General features: G+C 35.1%; 1 protein-coding gene across 3 annotated transcripts in view; it reads right to left on the bottom strand.

The window, feature by feature from the left end:
- Positions 1 to 214: 214 nt before the first annotated feature.
- ZPBP (zona pellucida binding protein) overlaps positions 215 to 25,128 on the bottom strand; it is a 112,720-nt gene continuing 87,806 nt past the window's right edge. For 2 of the 3 annotated variants that reach the window (XM_061164842.1, XM_061164843.1), the window contains exon 8: positions 215 to 815. In XM_061164842.1, coding sequence (XP_061020825.1) covers positions 721 to 815 — 95 coding nt within the window. In that variant the 3' untranslated portion in view covers positions 215 to 720. Of the gene's footprint in view, positions 816 to 20,302; positions 20,463 to 25,128 lie in introns of all 3 variants that reach the window. The other variant, XR_009696610.1, reaches the window with a different exon arrangement.

The raw sequence follows: 25,128 nt of genomic DNA, 5'->3' as shown, positions 1-25,128 counted from the left end.
GCAGGGATTGAACCTGTGTCCCCTGCATTGCAAGGCAGATTCTTAACCACTGGACCACCAGGCCAGAGAAGTCCTTCAAATGTTAATTTAGGCACCTACACATTGCTCTATTCTAAGATGTCAAATTTGAGGGACTTTAAACTGAAAAGTGTAAGTTCACCACAGTGAACTGTATTAAAAACCCATAATGTGTTTGGGTGTGTGTGTGTATGGGTCTAGGTCTTAAACTAAAGTAGTTAAAAATTGCAATAATAAGACTTGGAGTTTTAAAAAAGTGAATTTCAGCTATGAAAGTTCAAACTGCAAGGGATAAAATCACATAAAATTAAAGAAAAGGACTAAAAGAAGCTGAAATTACAATTACTGTAGAAGAAAATGGTGGCCTCAGATTAGTTAACATAATAATGACAAAATAGGCAATTTTTGAAAAATCATAAAAATCTTTTGGACTAACCCAATAGAGTATATTTGAAACTATCTTAAAAACAGTGATCCAAGAAATATTTTGGAGTCATATGTAGGTCTGGCATTAATGAATAAAGATTATTGGCTGTTCTGTGTATAAAGAATTTGGATATACAGCATTTCAATTAAAACGACATCTTTTTTTGGTAAAATCTAATACATTTAATTTTGGCATAATAGTGATTTATTATATATTAATACTTCAAAAATAAACTTTTGTGTTTGACAAACCATCGTCGAGCTCAAAATGATGGCCTATAAACATGCTTTTGCTCCAAACACCAGGCTGCTATTGCACTGAAGGCAGTGAATTCCATCACGGGAGTTATAAGATCCAGGGCTGCAGATTACTGTGAATAAAAAATAAGTTAATAAGTAACAGTCTCCTAATGCCAAGTAAGTTAACTTTAGATGGAGAATACATTTTCAAAGAAGATTTTTTTTTCTTTTTGGTTTTAAATGTGGTAAAATGCACATAACATAAAATCTGCCATTTTAACTATTTTTAAGTATACAGTTGAGTAGTGTCAAGTATACTCAAATCATTGCACAACTAATCTCCAGAACTTTTGCATCTGGGACAAACTGCACCTCTATACCCATTAAACTCCTTGTTCCCCCTTTCCTAGATCCTGGCAGCCACCATTCCACAATTTGTTTCTATGAGTTTGACTCCTCTAAATGCCTCATGTAAGCTTAAACCAAGACTGATCCCACAGTGTTGACATAAGAAGGCTTCCTGGCCATCCTGTAAATTCTAGAAGAATGTGACTACCAGATGGTCCATAGTAAGCATGCTTCAGATATATAAAGATAGGTGCAAATATGGGAAGGACTTGCAGATTATTTTTAACAGTCATCTGGTTTCAAATTCTATTTCTATCACGGGCTAAAAGTTTAATTTTAGAAACATTACTTAGCCTAAAATGTAACTCAGTTTGGTCATCCCTAACATAAGGATCTATCATCAATGTTACCAATGCTCCTTCTGCATGATGGGAAGTAAGAAAGGTAGAAAGAAACCAGGGTTAAATGCACTCTTTGTTGTTGACTAAGTTTGGGATCCTGGGCAAAGTAGTCAATTCTCTTAGTTCTAGCTTCCTCATTTCTTGGCCGCCTGATTTGAAGAACTGACTCATTTGTAAAGACCCTGATGCGGGGAAAGATTGAAGGCAGGAGGAGAAGGGGATGACAGAGGATGAGATGGTTGGATGGCATCACTGACTCAATGGACATGAGTTTGAGCAAACTCTGGGAATTGGTGATGGACAGGGAGGCCTAGCATGCTGCAATCCATGAAGTCGCAAAAAGTTGGACACGACCAAGTAACTGAACTGAACATTTCTAAAAGAGGTACAATGACGATCAAGTCATAGTTATTGTGAGGACTGAAATCAGATGACTTAGAAAAGAAAACAGCAAGTTTGTGGCAAGCACTGTGCTCAACAAACGCTTAGCCCTGTGCACTGCAGGCTGCGGTCTCTACCCGCCTCTTCTGTGTGCGTACGGCCACGAAGGTTCTGGGAAGGCATCACCCTCTAACAGGGCTTGGTCTCTGATTCTCCTACTGCATGTGTCATCAGCCAAGGGGTCACAAAGATGTTAACAAGAGCACATCTAAGGATGGGCTATCATAGGCCAGGAAATGAGATTTTTTTTTAGCACCATAATTTAATAATACATGTCACTGATTGGATCTGGGTCATATTATATTATTTAATTTCATATTTTTCTCAAAATACATATTGTTTCAAATTGGGAAATATCTTAACCATCACTCAGAGAAAGTATTCTCTGTTCTAGGTTCCATAGAGTTCCTCGGTTTTCATAGACATTTTATTTGGAAATTAATGTTCCAGATGGAAAAAAAATTGGGAAACAAAGTTAGATAGATTTGCTGCAGTAATAGGAAGAGTATTTAAAGTAAAAATGCATGTGGTAAAATTCTAATGATATGTTTCTTATGTTTCTCAAAGGAGTGTGACCATGGTACACATTCTCTCAAAGACACATATTAATATTTCTTTAAGCACAAATATGGAAAGACTGAGCAAAGGTATTAAAAATGTTAAACATTAAACATGGAGAACAGAAGCCTGCATAAAGTCTTACACACATATTTTTACATGACTGTCACAAACAGAACAGAAACTGGCATAAACCCATCAAAATCAAAGCATAAATAATGATATTCTAATAAACATTCTTATATTTAAAAAGCTTTCATAATACTGTATACGTATATTATTTAGTCACTAAGTCATGTCCAACTCTCTTGAGATCCCATGGACTATAGACGGCCCGGCTCCTCTGTCCATGAGATTTCCCAGGTAAGAATACTGGAGTGGGTTGCCATTTCCTTCTCGAGGGGTCTTCTCAACCAAGAGATTGAACCTGTATCTCCTGCATTAGCAGGCAGATTCTTTACCAGGGCCCTTATCTGTAACACTCTCTCCTAGGATATATTCTGAAATATTTTGTTCTTTCTTAAGCAAAATTGAGGGAAAATGCTAAAATATTATTAAATTTAAAGTGCAAAATTAGTGAAATTATCTTCCAGGTTTGAGTCTCAGGAAATGGAATATCTCATAGCTACAGTTAAAAGAGTAGCCTAATTAAATTTTGATTATTTCAATAAGAAGAGAAGGAAGCATTCGTGACTGATCAGTATCAACATATAAAGAAATGATAAGGAAATATAGGAAAAAAATCTTCATGAATTTTATTTTTTTTCCATTTATTTTTATTAGTTGGAGGCTAATTACTTTACAATATTGTAGTGGTTTTTGCCATACATTGACATGAATCAGCTGGATGGGGAATACATGTAAATACATGTAAATTCATGAATTTTAGATGGGGACTAATTTATTTAAAAAGAAAGTGACTAGCCATAATAGAAAATAATTGATTCATTTAGTATTAAAATTAACAACTTAATAAAAAGAATCATAAAAGTGACAATAGTCAAGCAGGAGACCTAGGATATTGTTGCAGCTATGTGGCCACCAGAGGACCGTCACTCAGAAAACAGACATAATCCCTACCAATCAACAAGGAGAGGACAGAAAACTCACAACAGGTCCAAAGAGGAAACACAAATATCCAATGACTGATATGTTACTGATCCACAAAATAGTGCTCAAACAAATCAAGAATTTGAGAAACGCAAATAAAGATCAAACTATAAGACACTGAGCACGCCCTCAGTGAGAAGCTAGACTAGGAAACCCCTTGAGATGGGAGCTTAGAATTTCCTTGCAACATCAGGACTAGACAAAGATGACGACCATCTCTACTTCCATTGAACACAGTATTAAGAGTTTTGCCTAGAGCAATTAGACAAGAAAAAGGAAGCAAACTCAAATGGTAAAGGCAGAGTGATGGCATCCCTGTTTATAATGGGTATGATCCAAATTGCCAACATCTGTTGAATCATAGAAAAAGCAAGAGAGTTCCAGAAAAACATCTACTTCTACTTTACTGACTATGCCAAAGCCTTTGACTGTGTGGATCACAACAAACTTTGGAAAATTCTTAAAGAAATGGGAATACCAGACCACCTGACCTGCCTCCTGAGAAATCTGTATGCAGGTCAGGAAGCAACAGTTTGAACTAGACATGGAACAACAGACTGGTTCCGAATAGAAAAAGGAGTACATCAAGGCTGTACATTGTCACCTTGCTTATTTAACTTATATGCAGAGTACATCATGTGAAATGCTGGGCTGGAGGAAGCACAAGCTGGAATCAAGATTGCCGGGAGAAATATCAATAACCTCAGATATGCAGATGACACCACCCTTATGGCAGAGAGTGAAGAAGAACTAAAGAGCCTCTTGATGAAAGTGAAAGAGGAGAGTGAAAAAGTTGGCTTAAAACTCAACATTCAGAAAACTAAGATCATGGCATCTGGTCCCATTACCTCATGGCAAATAGATGGGGAAACAGTGGAAACAGTGGCAGACTTTATTTTGGGGGACTCCAAAATCACTGCAGATGGTGACTGCAGCCATGAAATTAAAAGACGCTTGCTCCTTGGAAGGAAAGTTATGACCAACCTAGACAGCATATTAAAAAGCAGAGACATTACTTTGCCAACAAAGGTGTGTCTAGTCAAAGCTATGCTTTTTCTAGTAGTCATGTATGGATGTGAGCGTTGGACTATAAACCAAGCTGAGCGCCGAAAAATTGATGCTTTTGAACAGTGGTGTTGGAGAAGACTCTTGAGAGTCCCGTGGACGGCAAGGAGATCCAACCAGTCCATCCTAAAGGAAATCAGTCCTGAATATTCATTGGAAGGACTGATGCTGAAGCTAAAGCTCCAATATTTTGGCCACCTGATGCGAAGAACTGATTCCTTAGAAAAGACCCTGATGCTGGGAAAGATTGAAGGTAGGAGGAGAAGGGGATGATAGAGGATGAGATGGTTGGATGGCATCACTGACTCAATGGACATGAGCTTCAGCAAACTCTGGAAGATGATGAAGGGCAGGGAAGCCTGGTTTGCTGAGGTCTATGGGGTCGCAAAGAGTTGTACACGACTGAGCTACTGAACTGAATTGATCTTCTATGAAGAAAATCTTAAAGATTCCACACTAAAAAATATTGACTGATAAAACATTCAACAAAGTTGCAGGATACAAAATTGACATACAAAGATCAGTGGTGTTTCTATAGACTAAACAATCTGTAAAGGAAATGGAAAAAAATAAAAAAGCAGCTCTACTTACAATAGCATCAAAAATATATGCTATTGTAACTTGACCATGGAGGCAATTTCTTGTGTACTGAAAACTACCAAAAATTGCAGAAATAAACCAAAGACAAATAAATGGAAAGATATCCCATGTTCTTTAATATTTAATATTATTAATATGTCAGTAATACTAAAAATTACCCATGAAATCTGTCTCTGAAACCTATAGATTCTATGAAATCTCTAACAAAATCTCAGTGGTGGTGTTTTCAGAGACAGAAAAATCCATCACAAAACTCATTTGAAATCTCAAGGGATTCAAAATAGCCTAAACAATATTGTGAAAGAATAAAGTCGAACATCTCATACGTGCTGATTTAAATACTCCAAATCTACAGTAATTTAAATGGCCTGATACTGGCATAAAGACAGAATCACAGATAAAAGGAATAGAAAGCTTAGAAATGAACTCTCAAATAATTTTTAACAAGGATACCAAGATCATCCAATGAGGAAAGGACAGTTTTTCAAAAATGGTGCCAGTAAAACTGGATAGCCACCTGAGAATGAAGGAGGCTGCACCCTCACCTTACACAATCTATAAAAATCTACTCAAAATGGATCAAATACCTAAACATACGAGCTAAGATTGTAAAGTTCTTGGCAGAAAACAGGAAGAAGCTTTATGACTTCAGAGTTTATAATTATTTTTTATATGACACCAAAATACAGATTGAGGGAGGGTGAAGAAGGGCGTGACAGAGGATGAGATCATTGGATGATATCACCGATTCAATGGCAATGAGTTTGAGCAAACTATGGGAGATAACGAAGAACAGGGAAGCCTGTGTGCTGCAGCAAACAGTCCAACACGACTTACCAACTGGACAATAACAAAGGCATAAGGACAAAAGGCAAACAGATAAACTGAACTACATCAAAACTGAAACTTTTTCTTGAACCAAGGAAAGACCATGTAAGGACAATGAGAAAGTGACCTATTATGCCACCTGCAAGCCAAAAGAGTGCTCATCGGAAATGAATCACCAATACCTTGAACCGGGGATTCTATTCTTCAGAAGTGCAAAAAAATGAATTTCTGGTGTTTAATCCATTCAGTATGGAATTTTGTTATGGCAGCCCAACCTAATACAGTATTTATCTAAAAGAACCAGAAGCAGGATCTTGAAGAGGTATTTGCACACCCATGTTCAATCAGTAGCACTATCAATCAGTAGCATTATCCACAACAGCCAAGGGATGGAAGCAAACCAATGTCCACTGACAGATGAAGGGATAAAGACAATGTGGCATGCACATGTGGATGATGAAATGTGATATATTAGTGCTGGGCCACCTAATGTATATTAATGTGGGCATATGAAGCTACGAAAAGTACTGTGGAATGGGATTAAAATGTGTTATGGTCACACACTATACATGTTGGAGGTGGGAATGTGATACACACACAGTGGAATATTACTTAGCCTTAAAAACAAAGGAAATTCTGACATATCCTACAACATAGATGCCAAGTTAAATAAGCCAATCGCAAAAGGACAAATGCTGTATAATTTCATTCACATAGGTGCCTGGAGCAGTCATATCTATAGGGATAGAAAGAAGCATGATCGTTGCCAGGGCTGAAGAGGAGGGGAAATGGTGAGTTAAGAGTTTCACAGGCACAGAATTTCAGTTCAGGAAGATGAAAAAGTTCTGGACATGAATGGTATTAACACACAACAAAGTGAATATGCTTACTGCCACTAATTTGTACCTTTTAATATGCTTAAAATATTAAATCTTTGAAATATTTTACCATAAAAATGTGATACATGACATACTCATCAGATTGCCAATATTTAAAGTTTAGTTATGTCAAGAGTGACAAACCTAGACAGTGTGTTGAAAAGCAGAGACATTACTCTGCCAACAAAGGTCCATACAGTCAAGGCCACGGTCTTCCCGGTGGTCACGTACAAATGTGAAAGCTGGTCTATAAAGAAGGCAGAGCACCAAAGAATTGATGCCTTTGAACTATGGTGCTGGTGAAGACTGCTGAGAGTCCCTTGGACAGCAAGGAGATCAAACCAGTCAATCGTAAGGGAAATCAACCCTTAATATTCATTGGAAGGATTGATGCTGAAGCTTCAGTATTTTGGCCACCTGATGCAAACAGCTGACTCACTGGAAAAGTCCCTGATGCTGGGAAAGATTGACGGCAGAAGGAGAAGGGTGCGTCAGAGGATGAGATGGCTGGATATCATTACTGATGCAATGGACATGGACCTGGACAAACTTTGGGAGATGGTGAAGGACAGGGAGGCCTGACATACTGCAGTCCATGGGGTTGCAAAGAGTCAGACACAGCTAGGCGACGGAACAACTACATGCCAAGAACTGGCACAGACATAGAACAACAGGATATGTCCCACATTGCTGTTGTAAAAGTGTTTTCTAAATTTGATGTATTGATCCAGCTTGACATATTCTAATGCATTTCTTAAGATCCAATATCAGCCAAAGACCTAGGATATAAAGACAAAAATATTCACAACACCACTGTTTGTCACAGCAAAAGAACTGAAAAGTAGAAAGAAATTTCAACCAACAATAAAACAGATATAGCCTCCTTGATATATTCATAAAATAGAGTATTACACCTAGAAAAGAAAAAAAAATTAACTGTACTATGATCACAAAGCGTGAATGAATCTCACAATTTTCAATAACATGAATCAGTTAAAATAGCATATCACTGGACAGATTCTCAGACTGAATTTTTAAAAATGCAACTTTATGCTGTTAATGGAAAAATGTAAATTTTAAACAAATTAATCTATACCCACACTGAACTCACAAATAAAACCTCAATGATTTTATGTTACTTGACAAATCAATTTAAAATGGACAACTTTTAAAAAGAAAAAAGGAAGTCTGTTTACCCTCTCTACATATCAAGATATTTAATTACAATAGAATAGTAAAACAAAAAAGAGGATCCTGTAGAAGACATATATATATATATTTATGTGAATGTACATATTATGTGTATATACATGTAAATTTGTGTGTATATACACATCATATATGTATACATATATATATACATATATATTATACACACACACACACACACACACACACACACACACATGTACCCTTATTTCATAGATCTGAGAGTAAAGAAACAAAATTTGAAATAATAAAAATAAATTACTAGAGAATTTTTTCCTGGTTGTGAGGCTTGTAAGACTTTTATAAGAGGAAACACAGAAAATACACAATTAGACTTATACAATATTAAACCAAAAATGTACCAAGGAAAATGTTTACAATGAAAACAAAAGTAGCAAAGAATTCTAGTACTAGCCATATTGAATTAATCAATTTGTAGAAAACAGTGACAACATTTGAAAGAGGAAATATACATTATTTGACAGCACTGAAGGGTAGCAAAGACAGGCAAATACTAAAGTCAGGTTAACTGAAAGAAGAAAACTGTGCTGGGTAAAATCACTGTTACAAACCTGTATCAGCAGTGAGCACTGATCAGTCTATATGGTACATGGGTGGCTAAAACTGAAGCAAAAATTATGTCTAACTGGTTACAAAAAATAAGAGGACAGACTTCTGGGCCACCAGAAGATAAAATAAGTAATGGGAGAAATTCAAGGAAACAGGCAGAAACAGAACAAGAGTTCTAATATCTGCATATAAACTCCATGCAGATGACTGGCTGATGTGTGGCCTTCACATGAGTCAATGATGTTGTAAGAAGTTCAAAACCAGAAAGAGTTGAAAAGCTGAACAAAGAAGATGCTGCCCACAGTGGAAGAGGCAGTTTAGATTTTGAATCTAGCATATTATTCTAATATAAATCAATACTCTTTAGAGGAAGAAAAATCCAGAAGACTCTACATAGCAATATCAATAAAGTTCAGCATATCATAAAAATTATTAGATTGTTAAAGATACAGAAAATTAACGCAGTCAAGAGAAAAAACTCTAATAAAAACATTCAAAATAACAGAGATGTGGTAGTTAGCACATAAAGACTTTAAAGCAGTTAGCATAAGTGTATTTGCCTGCAATGCAGGAGACCTGGGGTCAATTCCTGGGTCAGGAAGATCCTCTGGAGAAGGAAATGGCAATCCACTCTAGTATTCTTGTCTTGAGAATCCAACGGACAGAGAAGCCTGGCAGGCTACATTCCATGGGATCGCAAGAGGTGGTTACAACTTAGTGGTTAAACCACCACCACCCTGGTTCAATTCCTGGGTTGGGAAGATCCACTGGAGAAGAGGTAGGCTACCCACCCCAGTATTCTTGGGCTTCCCTTGTGGCTCAGCTGGTAAAGAATCCACCTGCAATGCAGGAGACCTCGGTTTGATCCCTGGGTTGAGAAGAACCCCTGGAGAAGGGAAAGGCTACCCATTTCAGTATTCTGACCTGAAGGATTCCACGGACTGTATAGTCCATGGGGTCACAGAGAGTCAGACATGACTGAGCAACTTTCACTTCACTCACTTCATTCAAAATACAACAATTAAAAATTTTAGATCCCAAAAGTAAAATACCTGAAGTAAAACAAAACAAAGCTGGATGTGCCTAACAGCAGAATAAAGACAAAAGTAGAACATGTCAGTAAACACAAAGACTTATCTATTTATAGAAACTGTTCATTATGAAGAAGAGAAATAAAAGTTTAAAAATATGAATAGATCAACATCAGCATGGCTACTGGCAGCTCCTAAAGGTAGTCTAACTAAAGAAAAATGAAAGTGATCAAGCAAAAACTTTCAGAAGTAACTTTTGGAAGAAATCTTAAAAACAATCAACATACAGGAAATAGTAAAATGGCAGAAATAAGTCCTTTCTTGTCAGTAATTACTTTTAATGTGAATGGATTAAACTCTACAATCAGAACACATAGAGAATGACAGAATAAATAAACAAAACATGATCCAACTATATGCAATTTCTGGAATAGACTCACTTTGGACCAAATGAGGCAACTATGTTGAAAGAGAAAAAGATATTCTATGGAAATTGTAATTTTAAAAAAGCTGGGACTTATTCAGCCTAAATAGACTTTAAGTCTAAAACTGTTATAAGTGAAAAAGGAAATTACATATTCCAAAACGGATCAAATCACCAAGAAGATACAATAATTATAAAAACTGTTTCACACCAAAAACAGGTACAGAAAATACATAAAGCAAACACAGACAGGATTAAGGGAGACATAGATAGCTCTACAACAATAACTGGAAATTTTGTTACCTTACTTCTGATAATGGAAGTCTCTAGACAGAGGATTAAAAAAGAAACAGAATTTGACAAATTTATAAACCAACTAAATTCAATACATATACATAACACTTCATTTAGAGAAACAAAATACCCATTTTTATCAAGTACACATGGATTATTTTCTAGGATGGGCAATACTTTAGGACACAAGACAATTATTCATAAGTTAAAAAGAAACTGCATCACATAAATCATCTACAATCACAAGAGAATGAAGCTACTGAAGAAATCAGTAGCAAAAGTAAAAGTGGAATGTTCACAAAAATGTAGAAATTAAACAACACACTCCTAAAAAGGCCACCAGGATAAAGAAGATATCAAGAGGGAAATTGGAAAACATATTGAGAAGAATTAGAATGAAAACAGAACACACCAAACCATATGAGATTAAGTGAAAGCAGAGGAATATTTATCATCACTACATGCCTACACTGAAAAAAAAAAAGAGAAAGATCCTAAATTTATAAGATAACTATATACCTGAATGGATGAGAAAGGAGCAAACTAAATCAAAAGTGGCAGAAGGAAGAAAACCTTTTAGAAAGATTAAAGTGAATATTAATGAGAGAGGGAATTTAAAAAATAACGAAAAGCAAGGGAAAGAAAAGTCAAGTTTTGTAAAGACTAAAAGAACTGACAAACTTCTAGTTAGATTAAATTTAAAAAAAAGATTCAAATTTCTAAAATCAGAAGAAAACACAGGACATCACTACCAAACTTACAGAAATAAAAAGGATAAGCCAATTCTAAGAAAAATTATATATGAACAAATTTGGTAAGTTAGACAAAAATGAAAAATATCTGTAAACACATGCATGACAAACTGAAGAAGAAACAGAAAATCTAAAGAAAACCATAACAAGTAAAGATGTTCAGTTATTAACTGAAAACTTCCAATAATGAAAATCTCAAGGTAAGATGACTTCACTGATGAATACTACCAAATAGTTAAAGAAAAATTAAACCAATTCTTCTCAAACTATTTCAAAAACAGAAAGAAACACTTTTAAATCAATCTGTGATATCAAAGTCAGATAGAGATATTACTAAGACAATGAAATAAAAGGCAATAACTCTTGAATGCAGATGCAAATATCCTCAACAAAATACTAGTAGCAACTTGCAGCACTATATGAAAATACTATTTACCATAATAAAGTGGGATATATCCCAGGAACCAAAAAGGTAGCTAAATGTATAAAAAATCAATCAAAGTAATATACCATACAAATAGCGGCGGGGGGGGGGGGGAGACTACATGATCATCTCAATTGACGCAGATAAAGAATTTTATAAAGTCCAAAATTTTTATCATAAAACACTCAATAAACTAGGAATAAATTGAAAAAATTCAATCTAACAAAGGCCTTTATGAAAAATGCAAAGCTAGCAGCATCTTTAATAGTTAAATATTGAAAGTTTTACCCCTAAGGTAGAGAACAAGGCAAGGATGTTCTACAGAAAGATCTAGAGAGAGCAATCAGGCAAGAAAAAAGAATAAAAGGCATCTGAATTATAAAATAAAAAGTTATTTATCTAATTGTAGCTTACATGATTGTGTGTATGTGTATACACAAGGTGGGGAGGGGGCAATGGGAATAGTGAGGGAGGGAGTATGAAAGAGGGAGAGAAACTCGAGAACACATAGATATTACTAGAGCTAAAATAGGAATTCAGCAAAGTTACAGGGTACAACATCAACACAAAAAATCAGTTACATCTATACCGTGGCAGTGAAAATTTCCAAAATTTTATTAGGAAAACAATTTTATCTACATGATAATCCAGACGTAAAGTTAACCAAGGAGGTGGAAAACTTGTACATTAAAATTGTAAAACATGACTGTAAGAAATAAGAGACCTACACAGAGGGAAAGACATCCTATGTTCTAGAACTGGAAGACAGTATTATTAAGATGACAATATAGTCCAAAGCAATCTATAGATCCAATGTATTCTGAATCAAAATCCTGCCAACTTGTTTTGAAGAGATGGGATGATAATCCTCAAATTTACATGGAATTTCAAAGGGTCTCAAATATACAACATAGTGCTGAAAAAAAAGGAACAAAGCTAGAGTACTCACACTTACAAATTTTAAAGCTCGTTACAAAGCTACAATAATCAAAACAGTATAGTACTATAAAATGACAGAACATACACAAATGGAATAGAACTGAGAGTCCAGAAATAAACTCGTACATCAACAGCAACTGATTTTTAACAAGGATGACAAAATCACCCTAAGTGAGTTTTATAATGAAAGGTCCTGGGACAACTAGACAGTCACATGCAAAGAATAGGTCTGGACCCCTAACTCAAACTGCTTTCTAAAAATTACCTCAAGTCTTTTTCTTTGAGAAAAAGAAAAGTGGTAGATTTTTTTTACAATTTTGGATTTCCCACAGTTTTTCTTAGATATGACACCAAAAGCATGAGCAATAAATAAGAAAAAGATAAACTGGACTTAATGAAAAAGACTTCTATGCATAAATGGACATTATCAGTAAAGTGAAAAAAAATATTTGAGAATAGATAAATATTTGCAAATCATACATGTGCTAAATAAAGAGTATGTACATAGCCTTTAGAGCTCAACAACAAAAAGACAAAAACCCAACTTAAAAAATGAACAGAGGACTTGCCTAGACGTTTTTTTGAAGATATACAAATGGCCACCAAGTATAGGAAAAAATGCTCAGCATCATTAGTCACTTGGGAATAAAGAGATACTACTAAGTCAATACTAAGATACTATTTCACACACAAGGACAGCTACAATTTTTTAAAGGAAAGTAACAAGTGTTGAGGAAAGATAGACACCCTTGTATATTAGCAGAACTGTAAAATTTTGCATGCACTGTCCTAAACAGTTTGACAAGTACTCAAAAAGTTAAGCACAGAATTGCCATTATAATTCAGAATAATTTCATTCTTTGTATATAATCAAGACTTGAGAATGAATACTTGAGAAGATACATGCATCTCAGTGTTCACTGCAACACTGTTCACAATTGCCAAGACACGGAAGCAACCTAAATGTTCATCAACAGAGGAACAGATAAAGAAGATGTGGTACATATATACAATTTAATGTTACTCAACATTAAAAAGAATGAAATAATGCCATTTGCAGCAGCATGGATGGACCTAGAGACTGACATACTGAGTGAAGTAAGTCAGACACAGGAGAAGTATCATGTGACATCCCTTATATGTGGAATCTATACAAATGAACTTATTTACAAAACAGAAACAGACTCACACAGACTTATGAGAACAAACTTAACAGTTGCCAGCGTGAAAGATGGGGTGAAGGGTTTAGTTAGGGAGTTTGGGGTGGACATGTACACACTGCTATTATCTAAAATGGATAATGATCAAGGTCCTAATCTATGGAACGGGGAATGCTGCTCCATGTTATTGAGAAAATTCATTCTTACGTAGGTTGGTAAGAAGTCTGGGGTAGAGCATTTTGCAAAGTCATATAAAATGAACAGCTTTAGATTGAATACTGAACCAGAACATCTAATAAAATTAGAAAAGAAATGATCAAATTGTCTTTGATAATGTATTAATTACATCTGAAAAGAAAGAAGACAAAATTCACAGGAATATAAAACTATTTAGCACCAAATAAGATAAAAATCACAATATTTGGAACCCACACAAAAATTATGAGGGGTGAAAAAGAGGCAAGAAGACACATAAAAAAGGGAATAATCAAACAATAAGACAAAACTAGAAACAAGGAGGTAAAATACTTGTATACTAAAAACTACAACACATCACTGAAACAACAGGAGACCTAAATAAATGGAAATTTAGATGTCAATAGTACACAAAGTAATCTAGTGATTCAATGCAACCTCTATGAAAATATCACTAGGGTTTTTTAAGAAAGAAATTAAAAAAGGCAATTCTCAAATCATATCAAATTGAAAATGGTCCTGAATAGCTAAAACACAGTTTTGAAAAACAACAAACCTAGAGGATCCATATATCCCCATTTCAAAGCATACTACAAAGCACTAGTAACCAAAACAGATAGACCTATAGACCAATGGAATATAAATAAACCTATTCATTTACAACCAACTGATTCTTGATAAGGGTGCCAAGTCCATTCAATGTGAAAATTAGTATCCTCAATAAATGGTGCTCAGAAATTTGTATTTCTACAAGCAGAAAAATGTAGTTGGATGCTCAACCTCATGCTTTATACAGATATCAACTGTGACTTAATTACAAGGCTAAACATTCCTAGAAGAAAACATAGGGCTAAATCTTCATGCCTTTAGATATGGCAACAAAATTTTTTAAAAATGGATAAACTGGAGTTCATTAAAAGTAAAATTTCTGCCTATCAAAAGATGTTATCAACATCTCTGTCAAACGGTTAAGCAGAAAGTTAACATGGTCTATCTCAGACTGGCACAAGACATAAGCAGCAACCACGGGAAAGCAGACATCAGTGCGGCCAATACTATCAGGGACAAAAAGGTGCATCAGTACATAATGCTGGAGAGTCAGGCGATCAAGAAAAAACAGCAATCCTAAGGGCCTATTTACTTGATTACTGAGGCTCAAAATACTTGATAAGAAACAGTCCCATCCACAATTACAACTTTGGGTTTCAACATTTCACTCTTACAAATTGATTTAACAAGTGGAAACCAGAACAACAGAGACAAAGAAAACTTGACTTCTACCTTAAATGCCAGAATAAATATTTTTAAAGAGGACATGGGAACATTCATCAAGTCTTAAAACACTTCTCAAAACAACTAAAAATTCTAAGTAATATACAGCATGTTTTCTAAATTGGAAAAAAAAAATAGTTAGAAATCAACACTACAAAGATACACTGGAAATGATCAATTATATGAGAATTAAAGAGCATACTACAAAAAGAGCCCTGGGACAAATAAAGTTACAAAGAAAGTTAGAAAACATTTTGTACCAAGTGAAAAACTTAAAATAGTGGGATGAAGGTAAAACAAGGGCAGGGAAAAACATACAGCCTTAAATACTTATATAAGCAAAGAAAAAGATATAAAATCAGTGTAATAGTATGCTGTTCTCTTAAACTAAAGAAAGTGGAGCACATTGTTTCAGATGAGAAAGAAAGCAAAAATAGTATTTATAAAATGTTAAAGATCATATATAAGAAAGAAATCAGACAAATAAAAAATTCAATAAACTATGAGTTGGCTCTTTGAAGATACTAATAAAATTCATAAATTTCCAACTAGAGCTTATAAAAGCAGAAACAAATTAGTCAAGATAAATGAGTTAACACCAGAATGATAGAAGAAATATCACTACAGATTCAATGACATTAGCGGTAAAATAAGATAATACTGCTAAGTTTGTGGAATATATTTGACCATTTAAAGAAAATGGACAAATATCTTGCACGTAAAATTATAAAAATGGACCCAGAAAACCCAAAAAGCACTTTGTCAATTAACCGTTTTAATTACAACTCTTCCCACAGGGAGCTACAGTTCAGCTGTGGTGGTGGTCTAATGCCAAATGCTGAATGGGCTAGTGCCCTTTCAGCCCAATGGTTATGGCTAAAACTAGAACTAAAAATGAAATAACTACCTGAGGGTCTCTAAAAAGCAAAGACTTTAGGTGAATTTGTAGAGGTAGTTAAGAGAAGCCACTCACACCAAGACAAGTGTCTCATTTATTTTAGTTTTCTCTCTCAGCCATACCACCGAGGTTGACTGATTTGCAAAGCATTACTGTACAGGCAGATAAAACTTCAACTGAAAACGTGACATACTTTTGGTCAATGGAATCAAGGAATAAAGCCCAGAGAGACAACAGAGTGAGGGGGAAGTCCTGGAGGCAACTGATGCTAAGAACGAGTTCCCTTAATTCTGTATATGAGCCTGTACAAGACTCAGCAAAATTCCTGTGCCACATGTACACTACATAGACCCAAGTCAACATACAAAGACGTCAGAGAACTAAACTTAGATCTGAAACCGTACAAACTGCGGTCAAACTCCTGAACATATAATCAGGGAAAAGACCCCAAACCAGCATAACAAAGTCTTTGAGAACTGAACTGGATTTGAATTAGGTTTCCTACTAAACCAAAAACACCTATCTTCCCCAGATGATCACAACAGAATTCAGAGGATACACAACATAGTGTTCACTAGTTATGATAACAGAAAGTAAATCAACATCCAAAAGTCCAAGAAAACGTGACCTATTAGCAAGAGAAAAGATAAGCAAATGCTAACCTCAAGAAAACAGATGCTTGAACTATCAGACAATATTATTCTAAGGTAGATAAATAAATAAACTGAAGAACAGAGAGAAAACATTAAAAAACACTAAACCCTCAGGCACCTATATCACAGCAGCAATAGGCATAACATATGGGTATCACTGTCAATACTGAAAAAGAAAAGAGAAATAGGTAATCCAGCAATATATAGAAATGATATTACATAATTTGGTGAAAGACAAATTCACAGATTCAAGGATCTCATAGAACCCTAAATAGATATTACTTTTCAAAATGTCTATAAACATCACATTCAAAAGGTTGACAATATATAAGAAAGTTCCAGAAAGCAGTTGGACAAAAATAACAAATTATATACAAGGAAACAACAATTCAAGTGACTGTAGATTTCTAAATCAGTCTGCAGTGGTCAGAAGACAGTGGAAAAACACTTTTAAGAACTGGAAAAAAAAAGCTTCAACCCAAAATTCTATACTCAGGGGAAATATCCATCAAAAAATGAAGAACAGAGATCTTTAGATAGAGAAGTGTCATCTTTAGATAAAGAAAAGGTAAGAGAATTTGCTACCAGCATACCTGCTCTACAAGAATTGCTTGGGGAAATTCTTTCAGATGACATAATATCTGAAAGATACTATGTGAAAGAGAATATCTGACAGACATAACATCTGGAAGAGGAAACCTCCATCACCAATGGAAAACATCTGGATAAACATGAAAGACTATTTTCTCCTTAAGTTATTTAAAATATGTAAGATTATTAAAAGCAAAAATCACAATAGGGTTTGGAGAACTTTTCAGTGTGAAAAGTGAAACTGAAAGTCAATCAGTCATGTCTGACTCTTTGTGACCCCATGGACTATACAGTCCATGGCATTTTCTAGGCCAGAATACTGGAATGAGCAGCCTTTCCCTTCTCCAGGGGATCTTCCCAACCCAGGGATCAAACTGAGGTCTCCAGCATTGCAGGTGGATTCTTTGCCATCTGAGGCACAGAGGAAGCCCTTTCAGTGTACCAATAAGTAATAAATATGATTATAAAATAAACAGCAGTGAGATGGTAGCCAGATAAGGGATTACAAGCATTGTAAGGTTTCTACATTTTTGTGAATTGGTGTAATATCAACTCTTAAGTAGATTATGAAATTTTAAATTTGTATAGTCTTTAGACTACCAAAAACATATAAAAAGTACAGTCAAAAAGGAAATTAAATGAATCAAATACAACTAAAATGGCATTAAATGTTTTAACTATATTACTTAAAATAATCAAATAATATAAAAAAGGCAGCTTAACTGATTGAAACTGTTATAAGGAAAAGCAAATGAGCTACAATAGCTAAGACAACTTTGCAAGAGAAGAAAAGAGAATCACACTACTAAATCTTAGTACTCAGCGACAGTACAGTAGAAGTTTTGGTAGAAAAATTGACACAAAGATCAATGAAACAGATCAGCTTCCTGAGTAATCCATCAAATACTGAAAGATGAAATAATATCAGTTTTACAGAAACTCTTTTGGAAAATAAAGTTGGAGGGAAAATTGCCCAAGTCATTTTATGATGCCAACATAACTGTATTTCATACATATGACAAAGACATTTAAAAAAAGATAAATACTCTTGTTGAAAAAGGTATAAATATTAACAAGTGAAATAAAACAGTAAGTCAAAAGAATAAAAGATCACAATTGGTAGAGTTTATCTCAGGAATGCAAGGTTAGTTCAACATTAGAAAATCAACCAATGTAAATTTCTATACTAATATAATAAAAATATATATTTTAAAAATTCAGATAAAGAATGGGACAAAATTCATTAACTACTCATGATCATGACTTTAGAACAGTAGGAGACTGGGCTTCCCTGGCGGTACAGTGGTTAAGAATCTGCCTGCCAATGCAGGCGACATGTATTTAATCCCTGCTCTGGGAAGATCCCAAATGCTACAAGGCAGCTAAGCCTATGAGTCACCACTACTGAGCCCGCACACCTAGAGCCTGTGCGCCTCAACAAGAGAAGCCACTGCAATGAGAACCCGTGCCGTGCAACAAAGAGTAGCCCCTGCCTGCCACAACCAGAGAAAGCCTGCACACAGCAATGAGATCTAGTATGGCCAAAAATGAATAAATGCATCTTAAAAAAAGAAAATAACAGTAGGGACTACATCAAGCTGAAAACAAGTGTCTAAGACAGTCCTAGTGCTAATACCATACTGAAAAAGAAAGAGTTATCTCTAATATTGGGAACAGGATAAGAATGCCTGTTTTTACTCAAGACTTAGTCTTGGCAATAAAACAAGTAAAGGAAAAAAATGGCACAAATATCAGAAAAAAATAAAATTTATTTGAAGATGATATATTTATTCTTGAAAAAATATATATAGGGTCTAGAAAATAATTATGAGCTCTCATCATTTGAATTAAACAGAGACACTGGAGCCAGGTTAATATTTAAAAATCAACTGTATTCTTATATGCTATAGTAATTCAGAAACAGAATAAGCAAAGAAAATTTTAAATAAAGGACTTATTATGAAGCTCATTAGTAAAGACACATGGTATTGGTGAAATAATAAATATAAGGATAAGAGGACCAGAATTAATATAGCCAGTTCAATTTCTGACAGCAGTACCAAGGAGCTTCCCAGGTGGCACTAGCGGTAAAGAACCTGCCTGCCAATGTAGGAGATGTAAAAGGTGTGGGTTCAGTCCCTGAGTCAGGAGGATCCCCTGGAGGAAGGTATGGCAACCCACTCCAGTATTCCTGCCTGGAGAATTCCACGGACAGAGGAGTCTGGCAGGCTACAGTCCATAGGGTCACACAGAGTCGGAAACAAATGAAGCACGCATCAAGGAAAATTTAAAGAGAAAAGAAAAGTCTTCCACAAATGGTTCTGGATCACCAAGATAGGCTATCTGTATTGTGAAAAATGAATACTGACCCTTAACCTCATACCAAACAGAAATATTAATTCAAGCATAGACTTAAATGCTCAACCCAAAAGTACTAAATAAAAAGCACAGTAGAAAATCTTTGTGACATTAGGGTAGGAAAAGTTTTATTAGATCACAAAAACACATGAACCACAGAATTAAAAAAAATTAATAAACTGGACTTCTTCAACTTATTGCTTTGAAAACAAAAATGCAAGCCTTAGTCTGGAAGAATATATTCATAGTATATATGTCAGAAAATAACTTTTGTCCATACTAAATTAAGAACTCTGTAACAACTCAGTAAGACAAAGAACCCACTTTAAAAATTGCAAAGATATCTGAATAGACATTGTGCAAAAGAAAACTGACATCCAATAGAAACTTGAAAATATCTTGTTAAAAGGAAAATTACAATTAAAACCACAATGAGATACCACTACACATACACACACTGGAATGGTTAAAATTAAAAACAGTGACTACTCTATGCTTTGGAAAATATTTATTAAATAGAACAAGAACTCCACAACTTTGCTGGTAGAACATGAAAATTTTACAGCCACTTTAAAAATAACTTGGCTTTTTTTTTAAATAAAGGTAAACATAAACTTACCGTATGACCCAGCAATCGCAGTCATAGGTATTGTCCACACACAGACTTGTACAGGAAGGTTCATAGTAGCTTTATTTATAACGGCCTAAAGCTGGAGACAACCCAAACGGCCATCATCAGGTGAACGGGTAACAAACGCGGTCATCCACACAACGGACGGCTACTCAGCAATAGAGAGGAGCAGACTATTACTACAGGCAATGTGCTGATGAACCTCACAATCATCATGCTGAGGGCAAGAATCCAGACAAAGAGCATATACTGCATGGGCCCACTTATTAAAAACTATAAAACGGATGTAAATACGTAGTGATACAGAGAATAATATCAAAGTCAGCCTGGGAATGGATACTTAAGGAGGACTGATTACAAAAAGGCACAAGCAAAGTTCAGGATTATGGCAGAGATCCTCTTCTTGACCACAGTAATAGTTTCATGGATGAATACAGTCCAAGTCATTAAACTGCATAATTCAACATGTATACTAAATTGTATGTCAATGCTGAGCCCAAACAAAGCAAGCTGCAGAAGTTATTTAAGATAAGACACTACTCATTGATTATCATGCAAACCAATACTATTTGCTATTGTTGACTGCCTCAATAGGGTTGAAAGTATAAAATCCTGAGTTGAGGTAAAAAATATCAAATTCTGATAATAGATATATCTGAGCAGAAGCAAGGACAATAGATTGTTGAGGCCTTCACAGGAAGCTTCACCTGTGTTCTAGTTAAATCACTTTAGCGTGGCCTTGCTAAAACTCATAGTTCTAAGTGTTCATTTTTTTTTTTAGGATTGTTTTCATACCCATTCTTCTCACATAGGAATAAAGACAGTTTCACTGCTTTATTTACAGTTTTCATGCTCTTGATTTCTTTTTGTCAACCCATTAGTCTTCCTAGAATGTTCAGAAAAGTATTCACCAAAAGTGATGAGAGTTGGCATTCCTTTTCTCTTCCAGTTGTCAGGGCCCACAGGCTTTCCCAACTAGGTGTGATACTAGTTGGAGGCTTTTCAGAGATGCCATTAATTGGATTGATGAGGGAAATATCAGTCAGTTTAATACACATTTAATTGGAATCTCAGAAGAAGAAAAAGTTGCTAATAGGAAAATTATTTGAATAAATAAAATTTTTCAAATTTGAAGATCACTTAGTCCACAAATCTAAGAAACTCAACAACAAACTACTAACAAAGAATCATGAAAAAAACATCAAAATGCATCATATTTATATTCCTCAAAAGCATAATAAAAAGAAAATCTTAAAAGAATTCTCAAAAAAACCACACCTATTGTATACAGGAAAAAAATGAGGATGATACAGATTTCCAACTGGAACAATTCAAGTGAGAAGACAGGGTCAACATTTAAATATATTCTATATCCAGTAAACAAAACTGTTCAAAAATGAAAACAAAAAAATATGACTATTCATCAGTAGCAAACTCACACCAGACGAAATGTTAAATGAAATCCTTCAGGCCATAGGAAGAGAATTCTGCATGGAATTGAGTCTATACCAAGAATCAAGACTAATGGATAGGATAATTAGATGGGTAAGTACTGTAGAATATTCTTAAAGAAATGGGAATACCAGACCACCTTACCTGCCTCCTGAGAAACCTGTGTGCAGGCCAAGAAGCAACAGATAGAACTGGACATGGAACAAGAGACTGGTTCAAAATTGGAAAATGAGTATGTCAAGGGTGTATAATGTTACCCTGCTTATTTAACTTATATGTAGAATATATCATAAGAAATGCTGGGCTGGATGGCTTATAAACTGGAATCAAGACTGCTGGGAGAAATATCAACAACCTCAAATATGCAGATGATACCACTTTAATGGCAGAAAACTAAGAGGAACTAAAGAGCCTCTTGGTGAAGGTGAAAGAGGAGACTAAATAAGCTGATTTAAAATTCAATATTCACAATATGAAGATCATAGCATCTGATCCCATCACTTCATGGCAAATAGATGAGGAGAAAGTGGCAACAGTGTCAGATTTCATTTTCTTGGGCTCCAAGATCACTTCAGAGGGTGATTGCAGCCACAAAATTAAAAGACACTTGCTCTTTGGAAGAAAAATCTAAACAGCATATTAAAAATCAGAGACATCACTTTACAGACAAATGTCCATATATGTCAAAGCTATGGTTTTTCCAGCAGTCATGTATGGATGTGAGAGTTGGGCCATAAAGAAGGCTGAGTGCTGAACAACTGATGTTTTTGAATTGTGGTGTTGGAGAAGACTCTTGAGAGTCCCTTGCACAGAAAGGAGATCAAACCAGTCGATTCTAAAGGAAATCAACCCTGAATACTCTCTGGAAGGTCTGGTGCTGAAACTGAAACTCCAATACTTCGGCCACCTTCCGGTCGACTGATTGGAAAAGATTCTGATGCTGGGAAAGATTGAGGGCAAGCAGAGAAGGGGGTGACAGAGGATGAGATGGTTGGATGGTATCACTGACTCAATGAACATGAATTTGAGCAAACTTAGGGAGATAGTGAAGAACAGGGAAGCCTGGCGTGCTGCAGTTCATGGGGTCACAAAGAGTGGGACATGACTTAGTGACTGAACAACAAATACATGTAACTTTTTCCTATTATTTATATCCCCATAAAAGATTTAATAAACAGAACAACATAGTGTGGGGTTTGTGACACAGGTAAGCTAAACTGGATGGGTATCAATAATAAGGAGGGAAGAAATGGAAGTATATTTATAAGATGTTTATAAAGATTTTATATGAAGTGGTATAATAATAAATACAGACTGTGATAAATTAACGACATACACTGTAAACCTAAAATAACCATTACAATAAAAATACACAGAGTTGTAACAGGTCAACAAGGCAGATACGTAGAGGAACACACACTTCAACTGATTTAATCGAATGCAGAAAAATAGAAAAAAAGGAACAAAAAATAAGTTGGGGAAACAGAAAATGGTGAGATGATACACTTGAACTTGACAATAAGAGTAGTTATATAGTAAATTGGGTTTAAAGATCCCAATGAAAAGACATATATTCGCAGACTGGATTTGGAAAGCAAGATCAAATTACATGTTATCTAAGTAAGTACATCTTAACATAAAGACATAAGTTTAAAGTAAGGGTCTAGTAAAAGATACAGCATTTGTACTGATCAATTTTATTTGTCAACCTGGCTAAGTGATTGATACTCACTAGTTATTCAATCAAACACTAATCCAGGCATTGCTGTAAAGAGATTTTGTAGATAAGATGAAAAGTTTACAATCAGTTGACTTTAAGTAAATGAGATAATCTGGTGGGACTGATTAAATTAGTCAAAGGGCTAACAACAGAACTACAACTCCCCTAAATAAGAAGAAATTCTGCCTGTGGACTGCAGCTTCAGACTGTGGCCAACAGTTTTTTGCCTGCCCTTTCTGACAGCCCGTCCTATACATTTTGGAATTGTCTCACTAGTTGTCATAATCATATCAAACAATTTCTTGTAATAAATCTCTCAATATATATCTCCTACTGATTGTTTTCTCTAGTGGAACTATGACTGATAATCCGTGCTAACACCAATAAAAAGAAATCTGTATTAATATTAGACAAAACAGAAGTCAGAGGAAAGATTATTACAAGGAATAAAAAATACCCCACAATGATAAGGGCATGAATATAACCAGAAACATATAGCAGAAAACACACTTCAATAATTAAAAAGTCCAACTCTTTGTGACCCTATGGACTGTAGCCCACCAGGATTGTGGGAGTGGGTTGCCATACCCATTTTCAGGGGATCTTCCCAACCCAGGGATCAAACTCATGTCTCTTATGTCTCCTGCACTGGCTTTTGTGTCTCCTGCATTGGCAGGCAGGTTCTTCAACTGGAAAGCCCACAAAGTATTCACATACCACACATTCTCTTTAACAATTGAATTACATTAGATTTCAATAAAAAAAGACCTCTGGACATTTCCATAACAGTTGGTAATTAAACACAGTTTCAATAATCAATTGCTTGAAGAAGAAATCAGAAGAGAAACGAGCATTTTGAAGTAAATGGAAATGAAAATAAAACATGACAAAATGTGTGAAGTGCCACTAGCTAGGAACAAATGTAGACCTTAAAGGCCACAAATTATCAGAATGTTATCCCTTACACAAATAACCTAATTGGCAACCCACTCCAATATTCTTGCCATGGAAAATCCCATGGACGGAGGAGCCTGATAGGCTACAGTCCACGAGGTGGCAAAGAGTCAGACACAACTGAGCGACTTCACTTTCAATTAATCATATGTATTAAAGAAACTGAATTTTTAGTAAAACAAAACACACTGCTCAAAAAAGAAGACAAAATAGAAGGTAGTCTCTGTCTTTGCCTTGATGATTATAGTAAAATGCATGAGGATCAAGAGAAATTGATGGGTCACTGCTAAGCCAAAAGGAAAAAGCAAACTCTTGAAGACAAAGTATAGAAGAATATTGAAAACAGCAAGATTAGTCATGTATATGAGACCCTATAAAAGACTATTAGCTAATTTCTCTCTCATGAGGCCAGTAGTAAGTAGGAAGATACATTTAAAGTGCTGGGGGGGAAAGCATCAACTGAGAATTATATATCTGGCACCAATGTCCTTTAAAAATTAGGGAGACATAAAGCCATTCCAAGATAAAGAAAAGATGAAGAGATCCATTACCACTAGATCTGTCCTACAAGAAATATTAAAAGGAGTCCTTTCAAAGTAGAAATTAAAGGATGTTAGACAGTAACTCCAAGTCAGGTGAAAAATAAAGATCTCTAGTAAAGGTAAACACACAGTGGGTATAAATGTCA

This window comes from Dama dama, chromosome 18 (genome assembly GCF_033118175.1).
Source record: "Dama dama isolate Ldn47 chromosome 18, ASM3311817v1, whole genome shotgun sequence".
Classification (NCBI taxonomy): Eukaryota; Metazoa; Chordata; class Mammalia; order Artiodactyla; family Cervidae; genus Dama; species Dama dama.
Note: the sequence above shows the minus strand (reverse complement) of the source record. Positions and strands in the feature narration are given on the sequence as shown.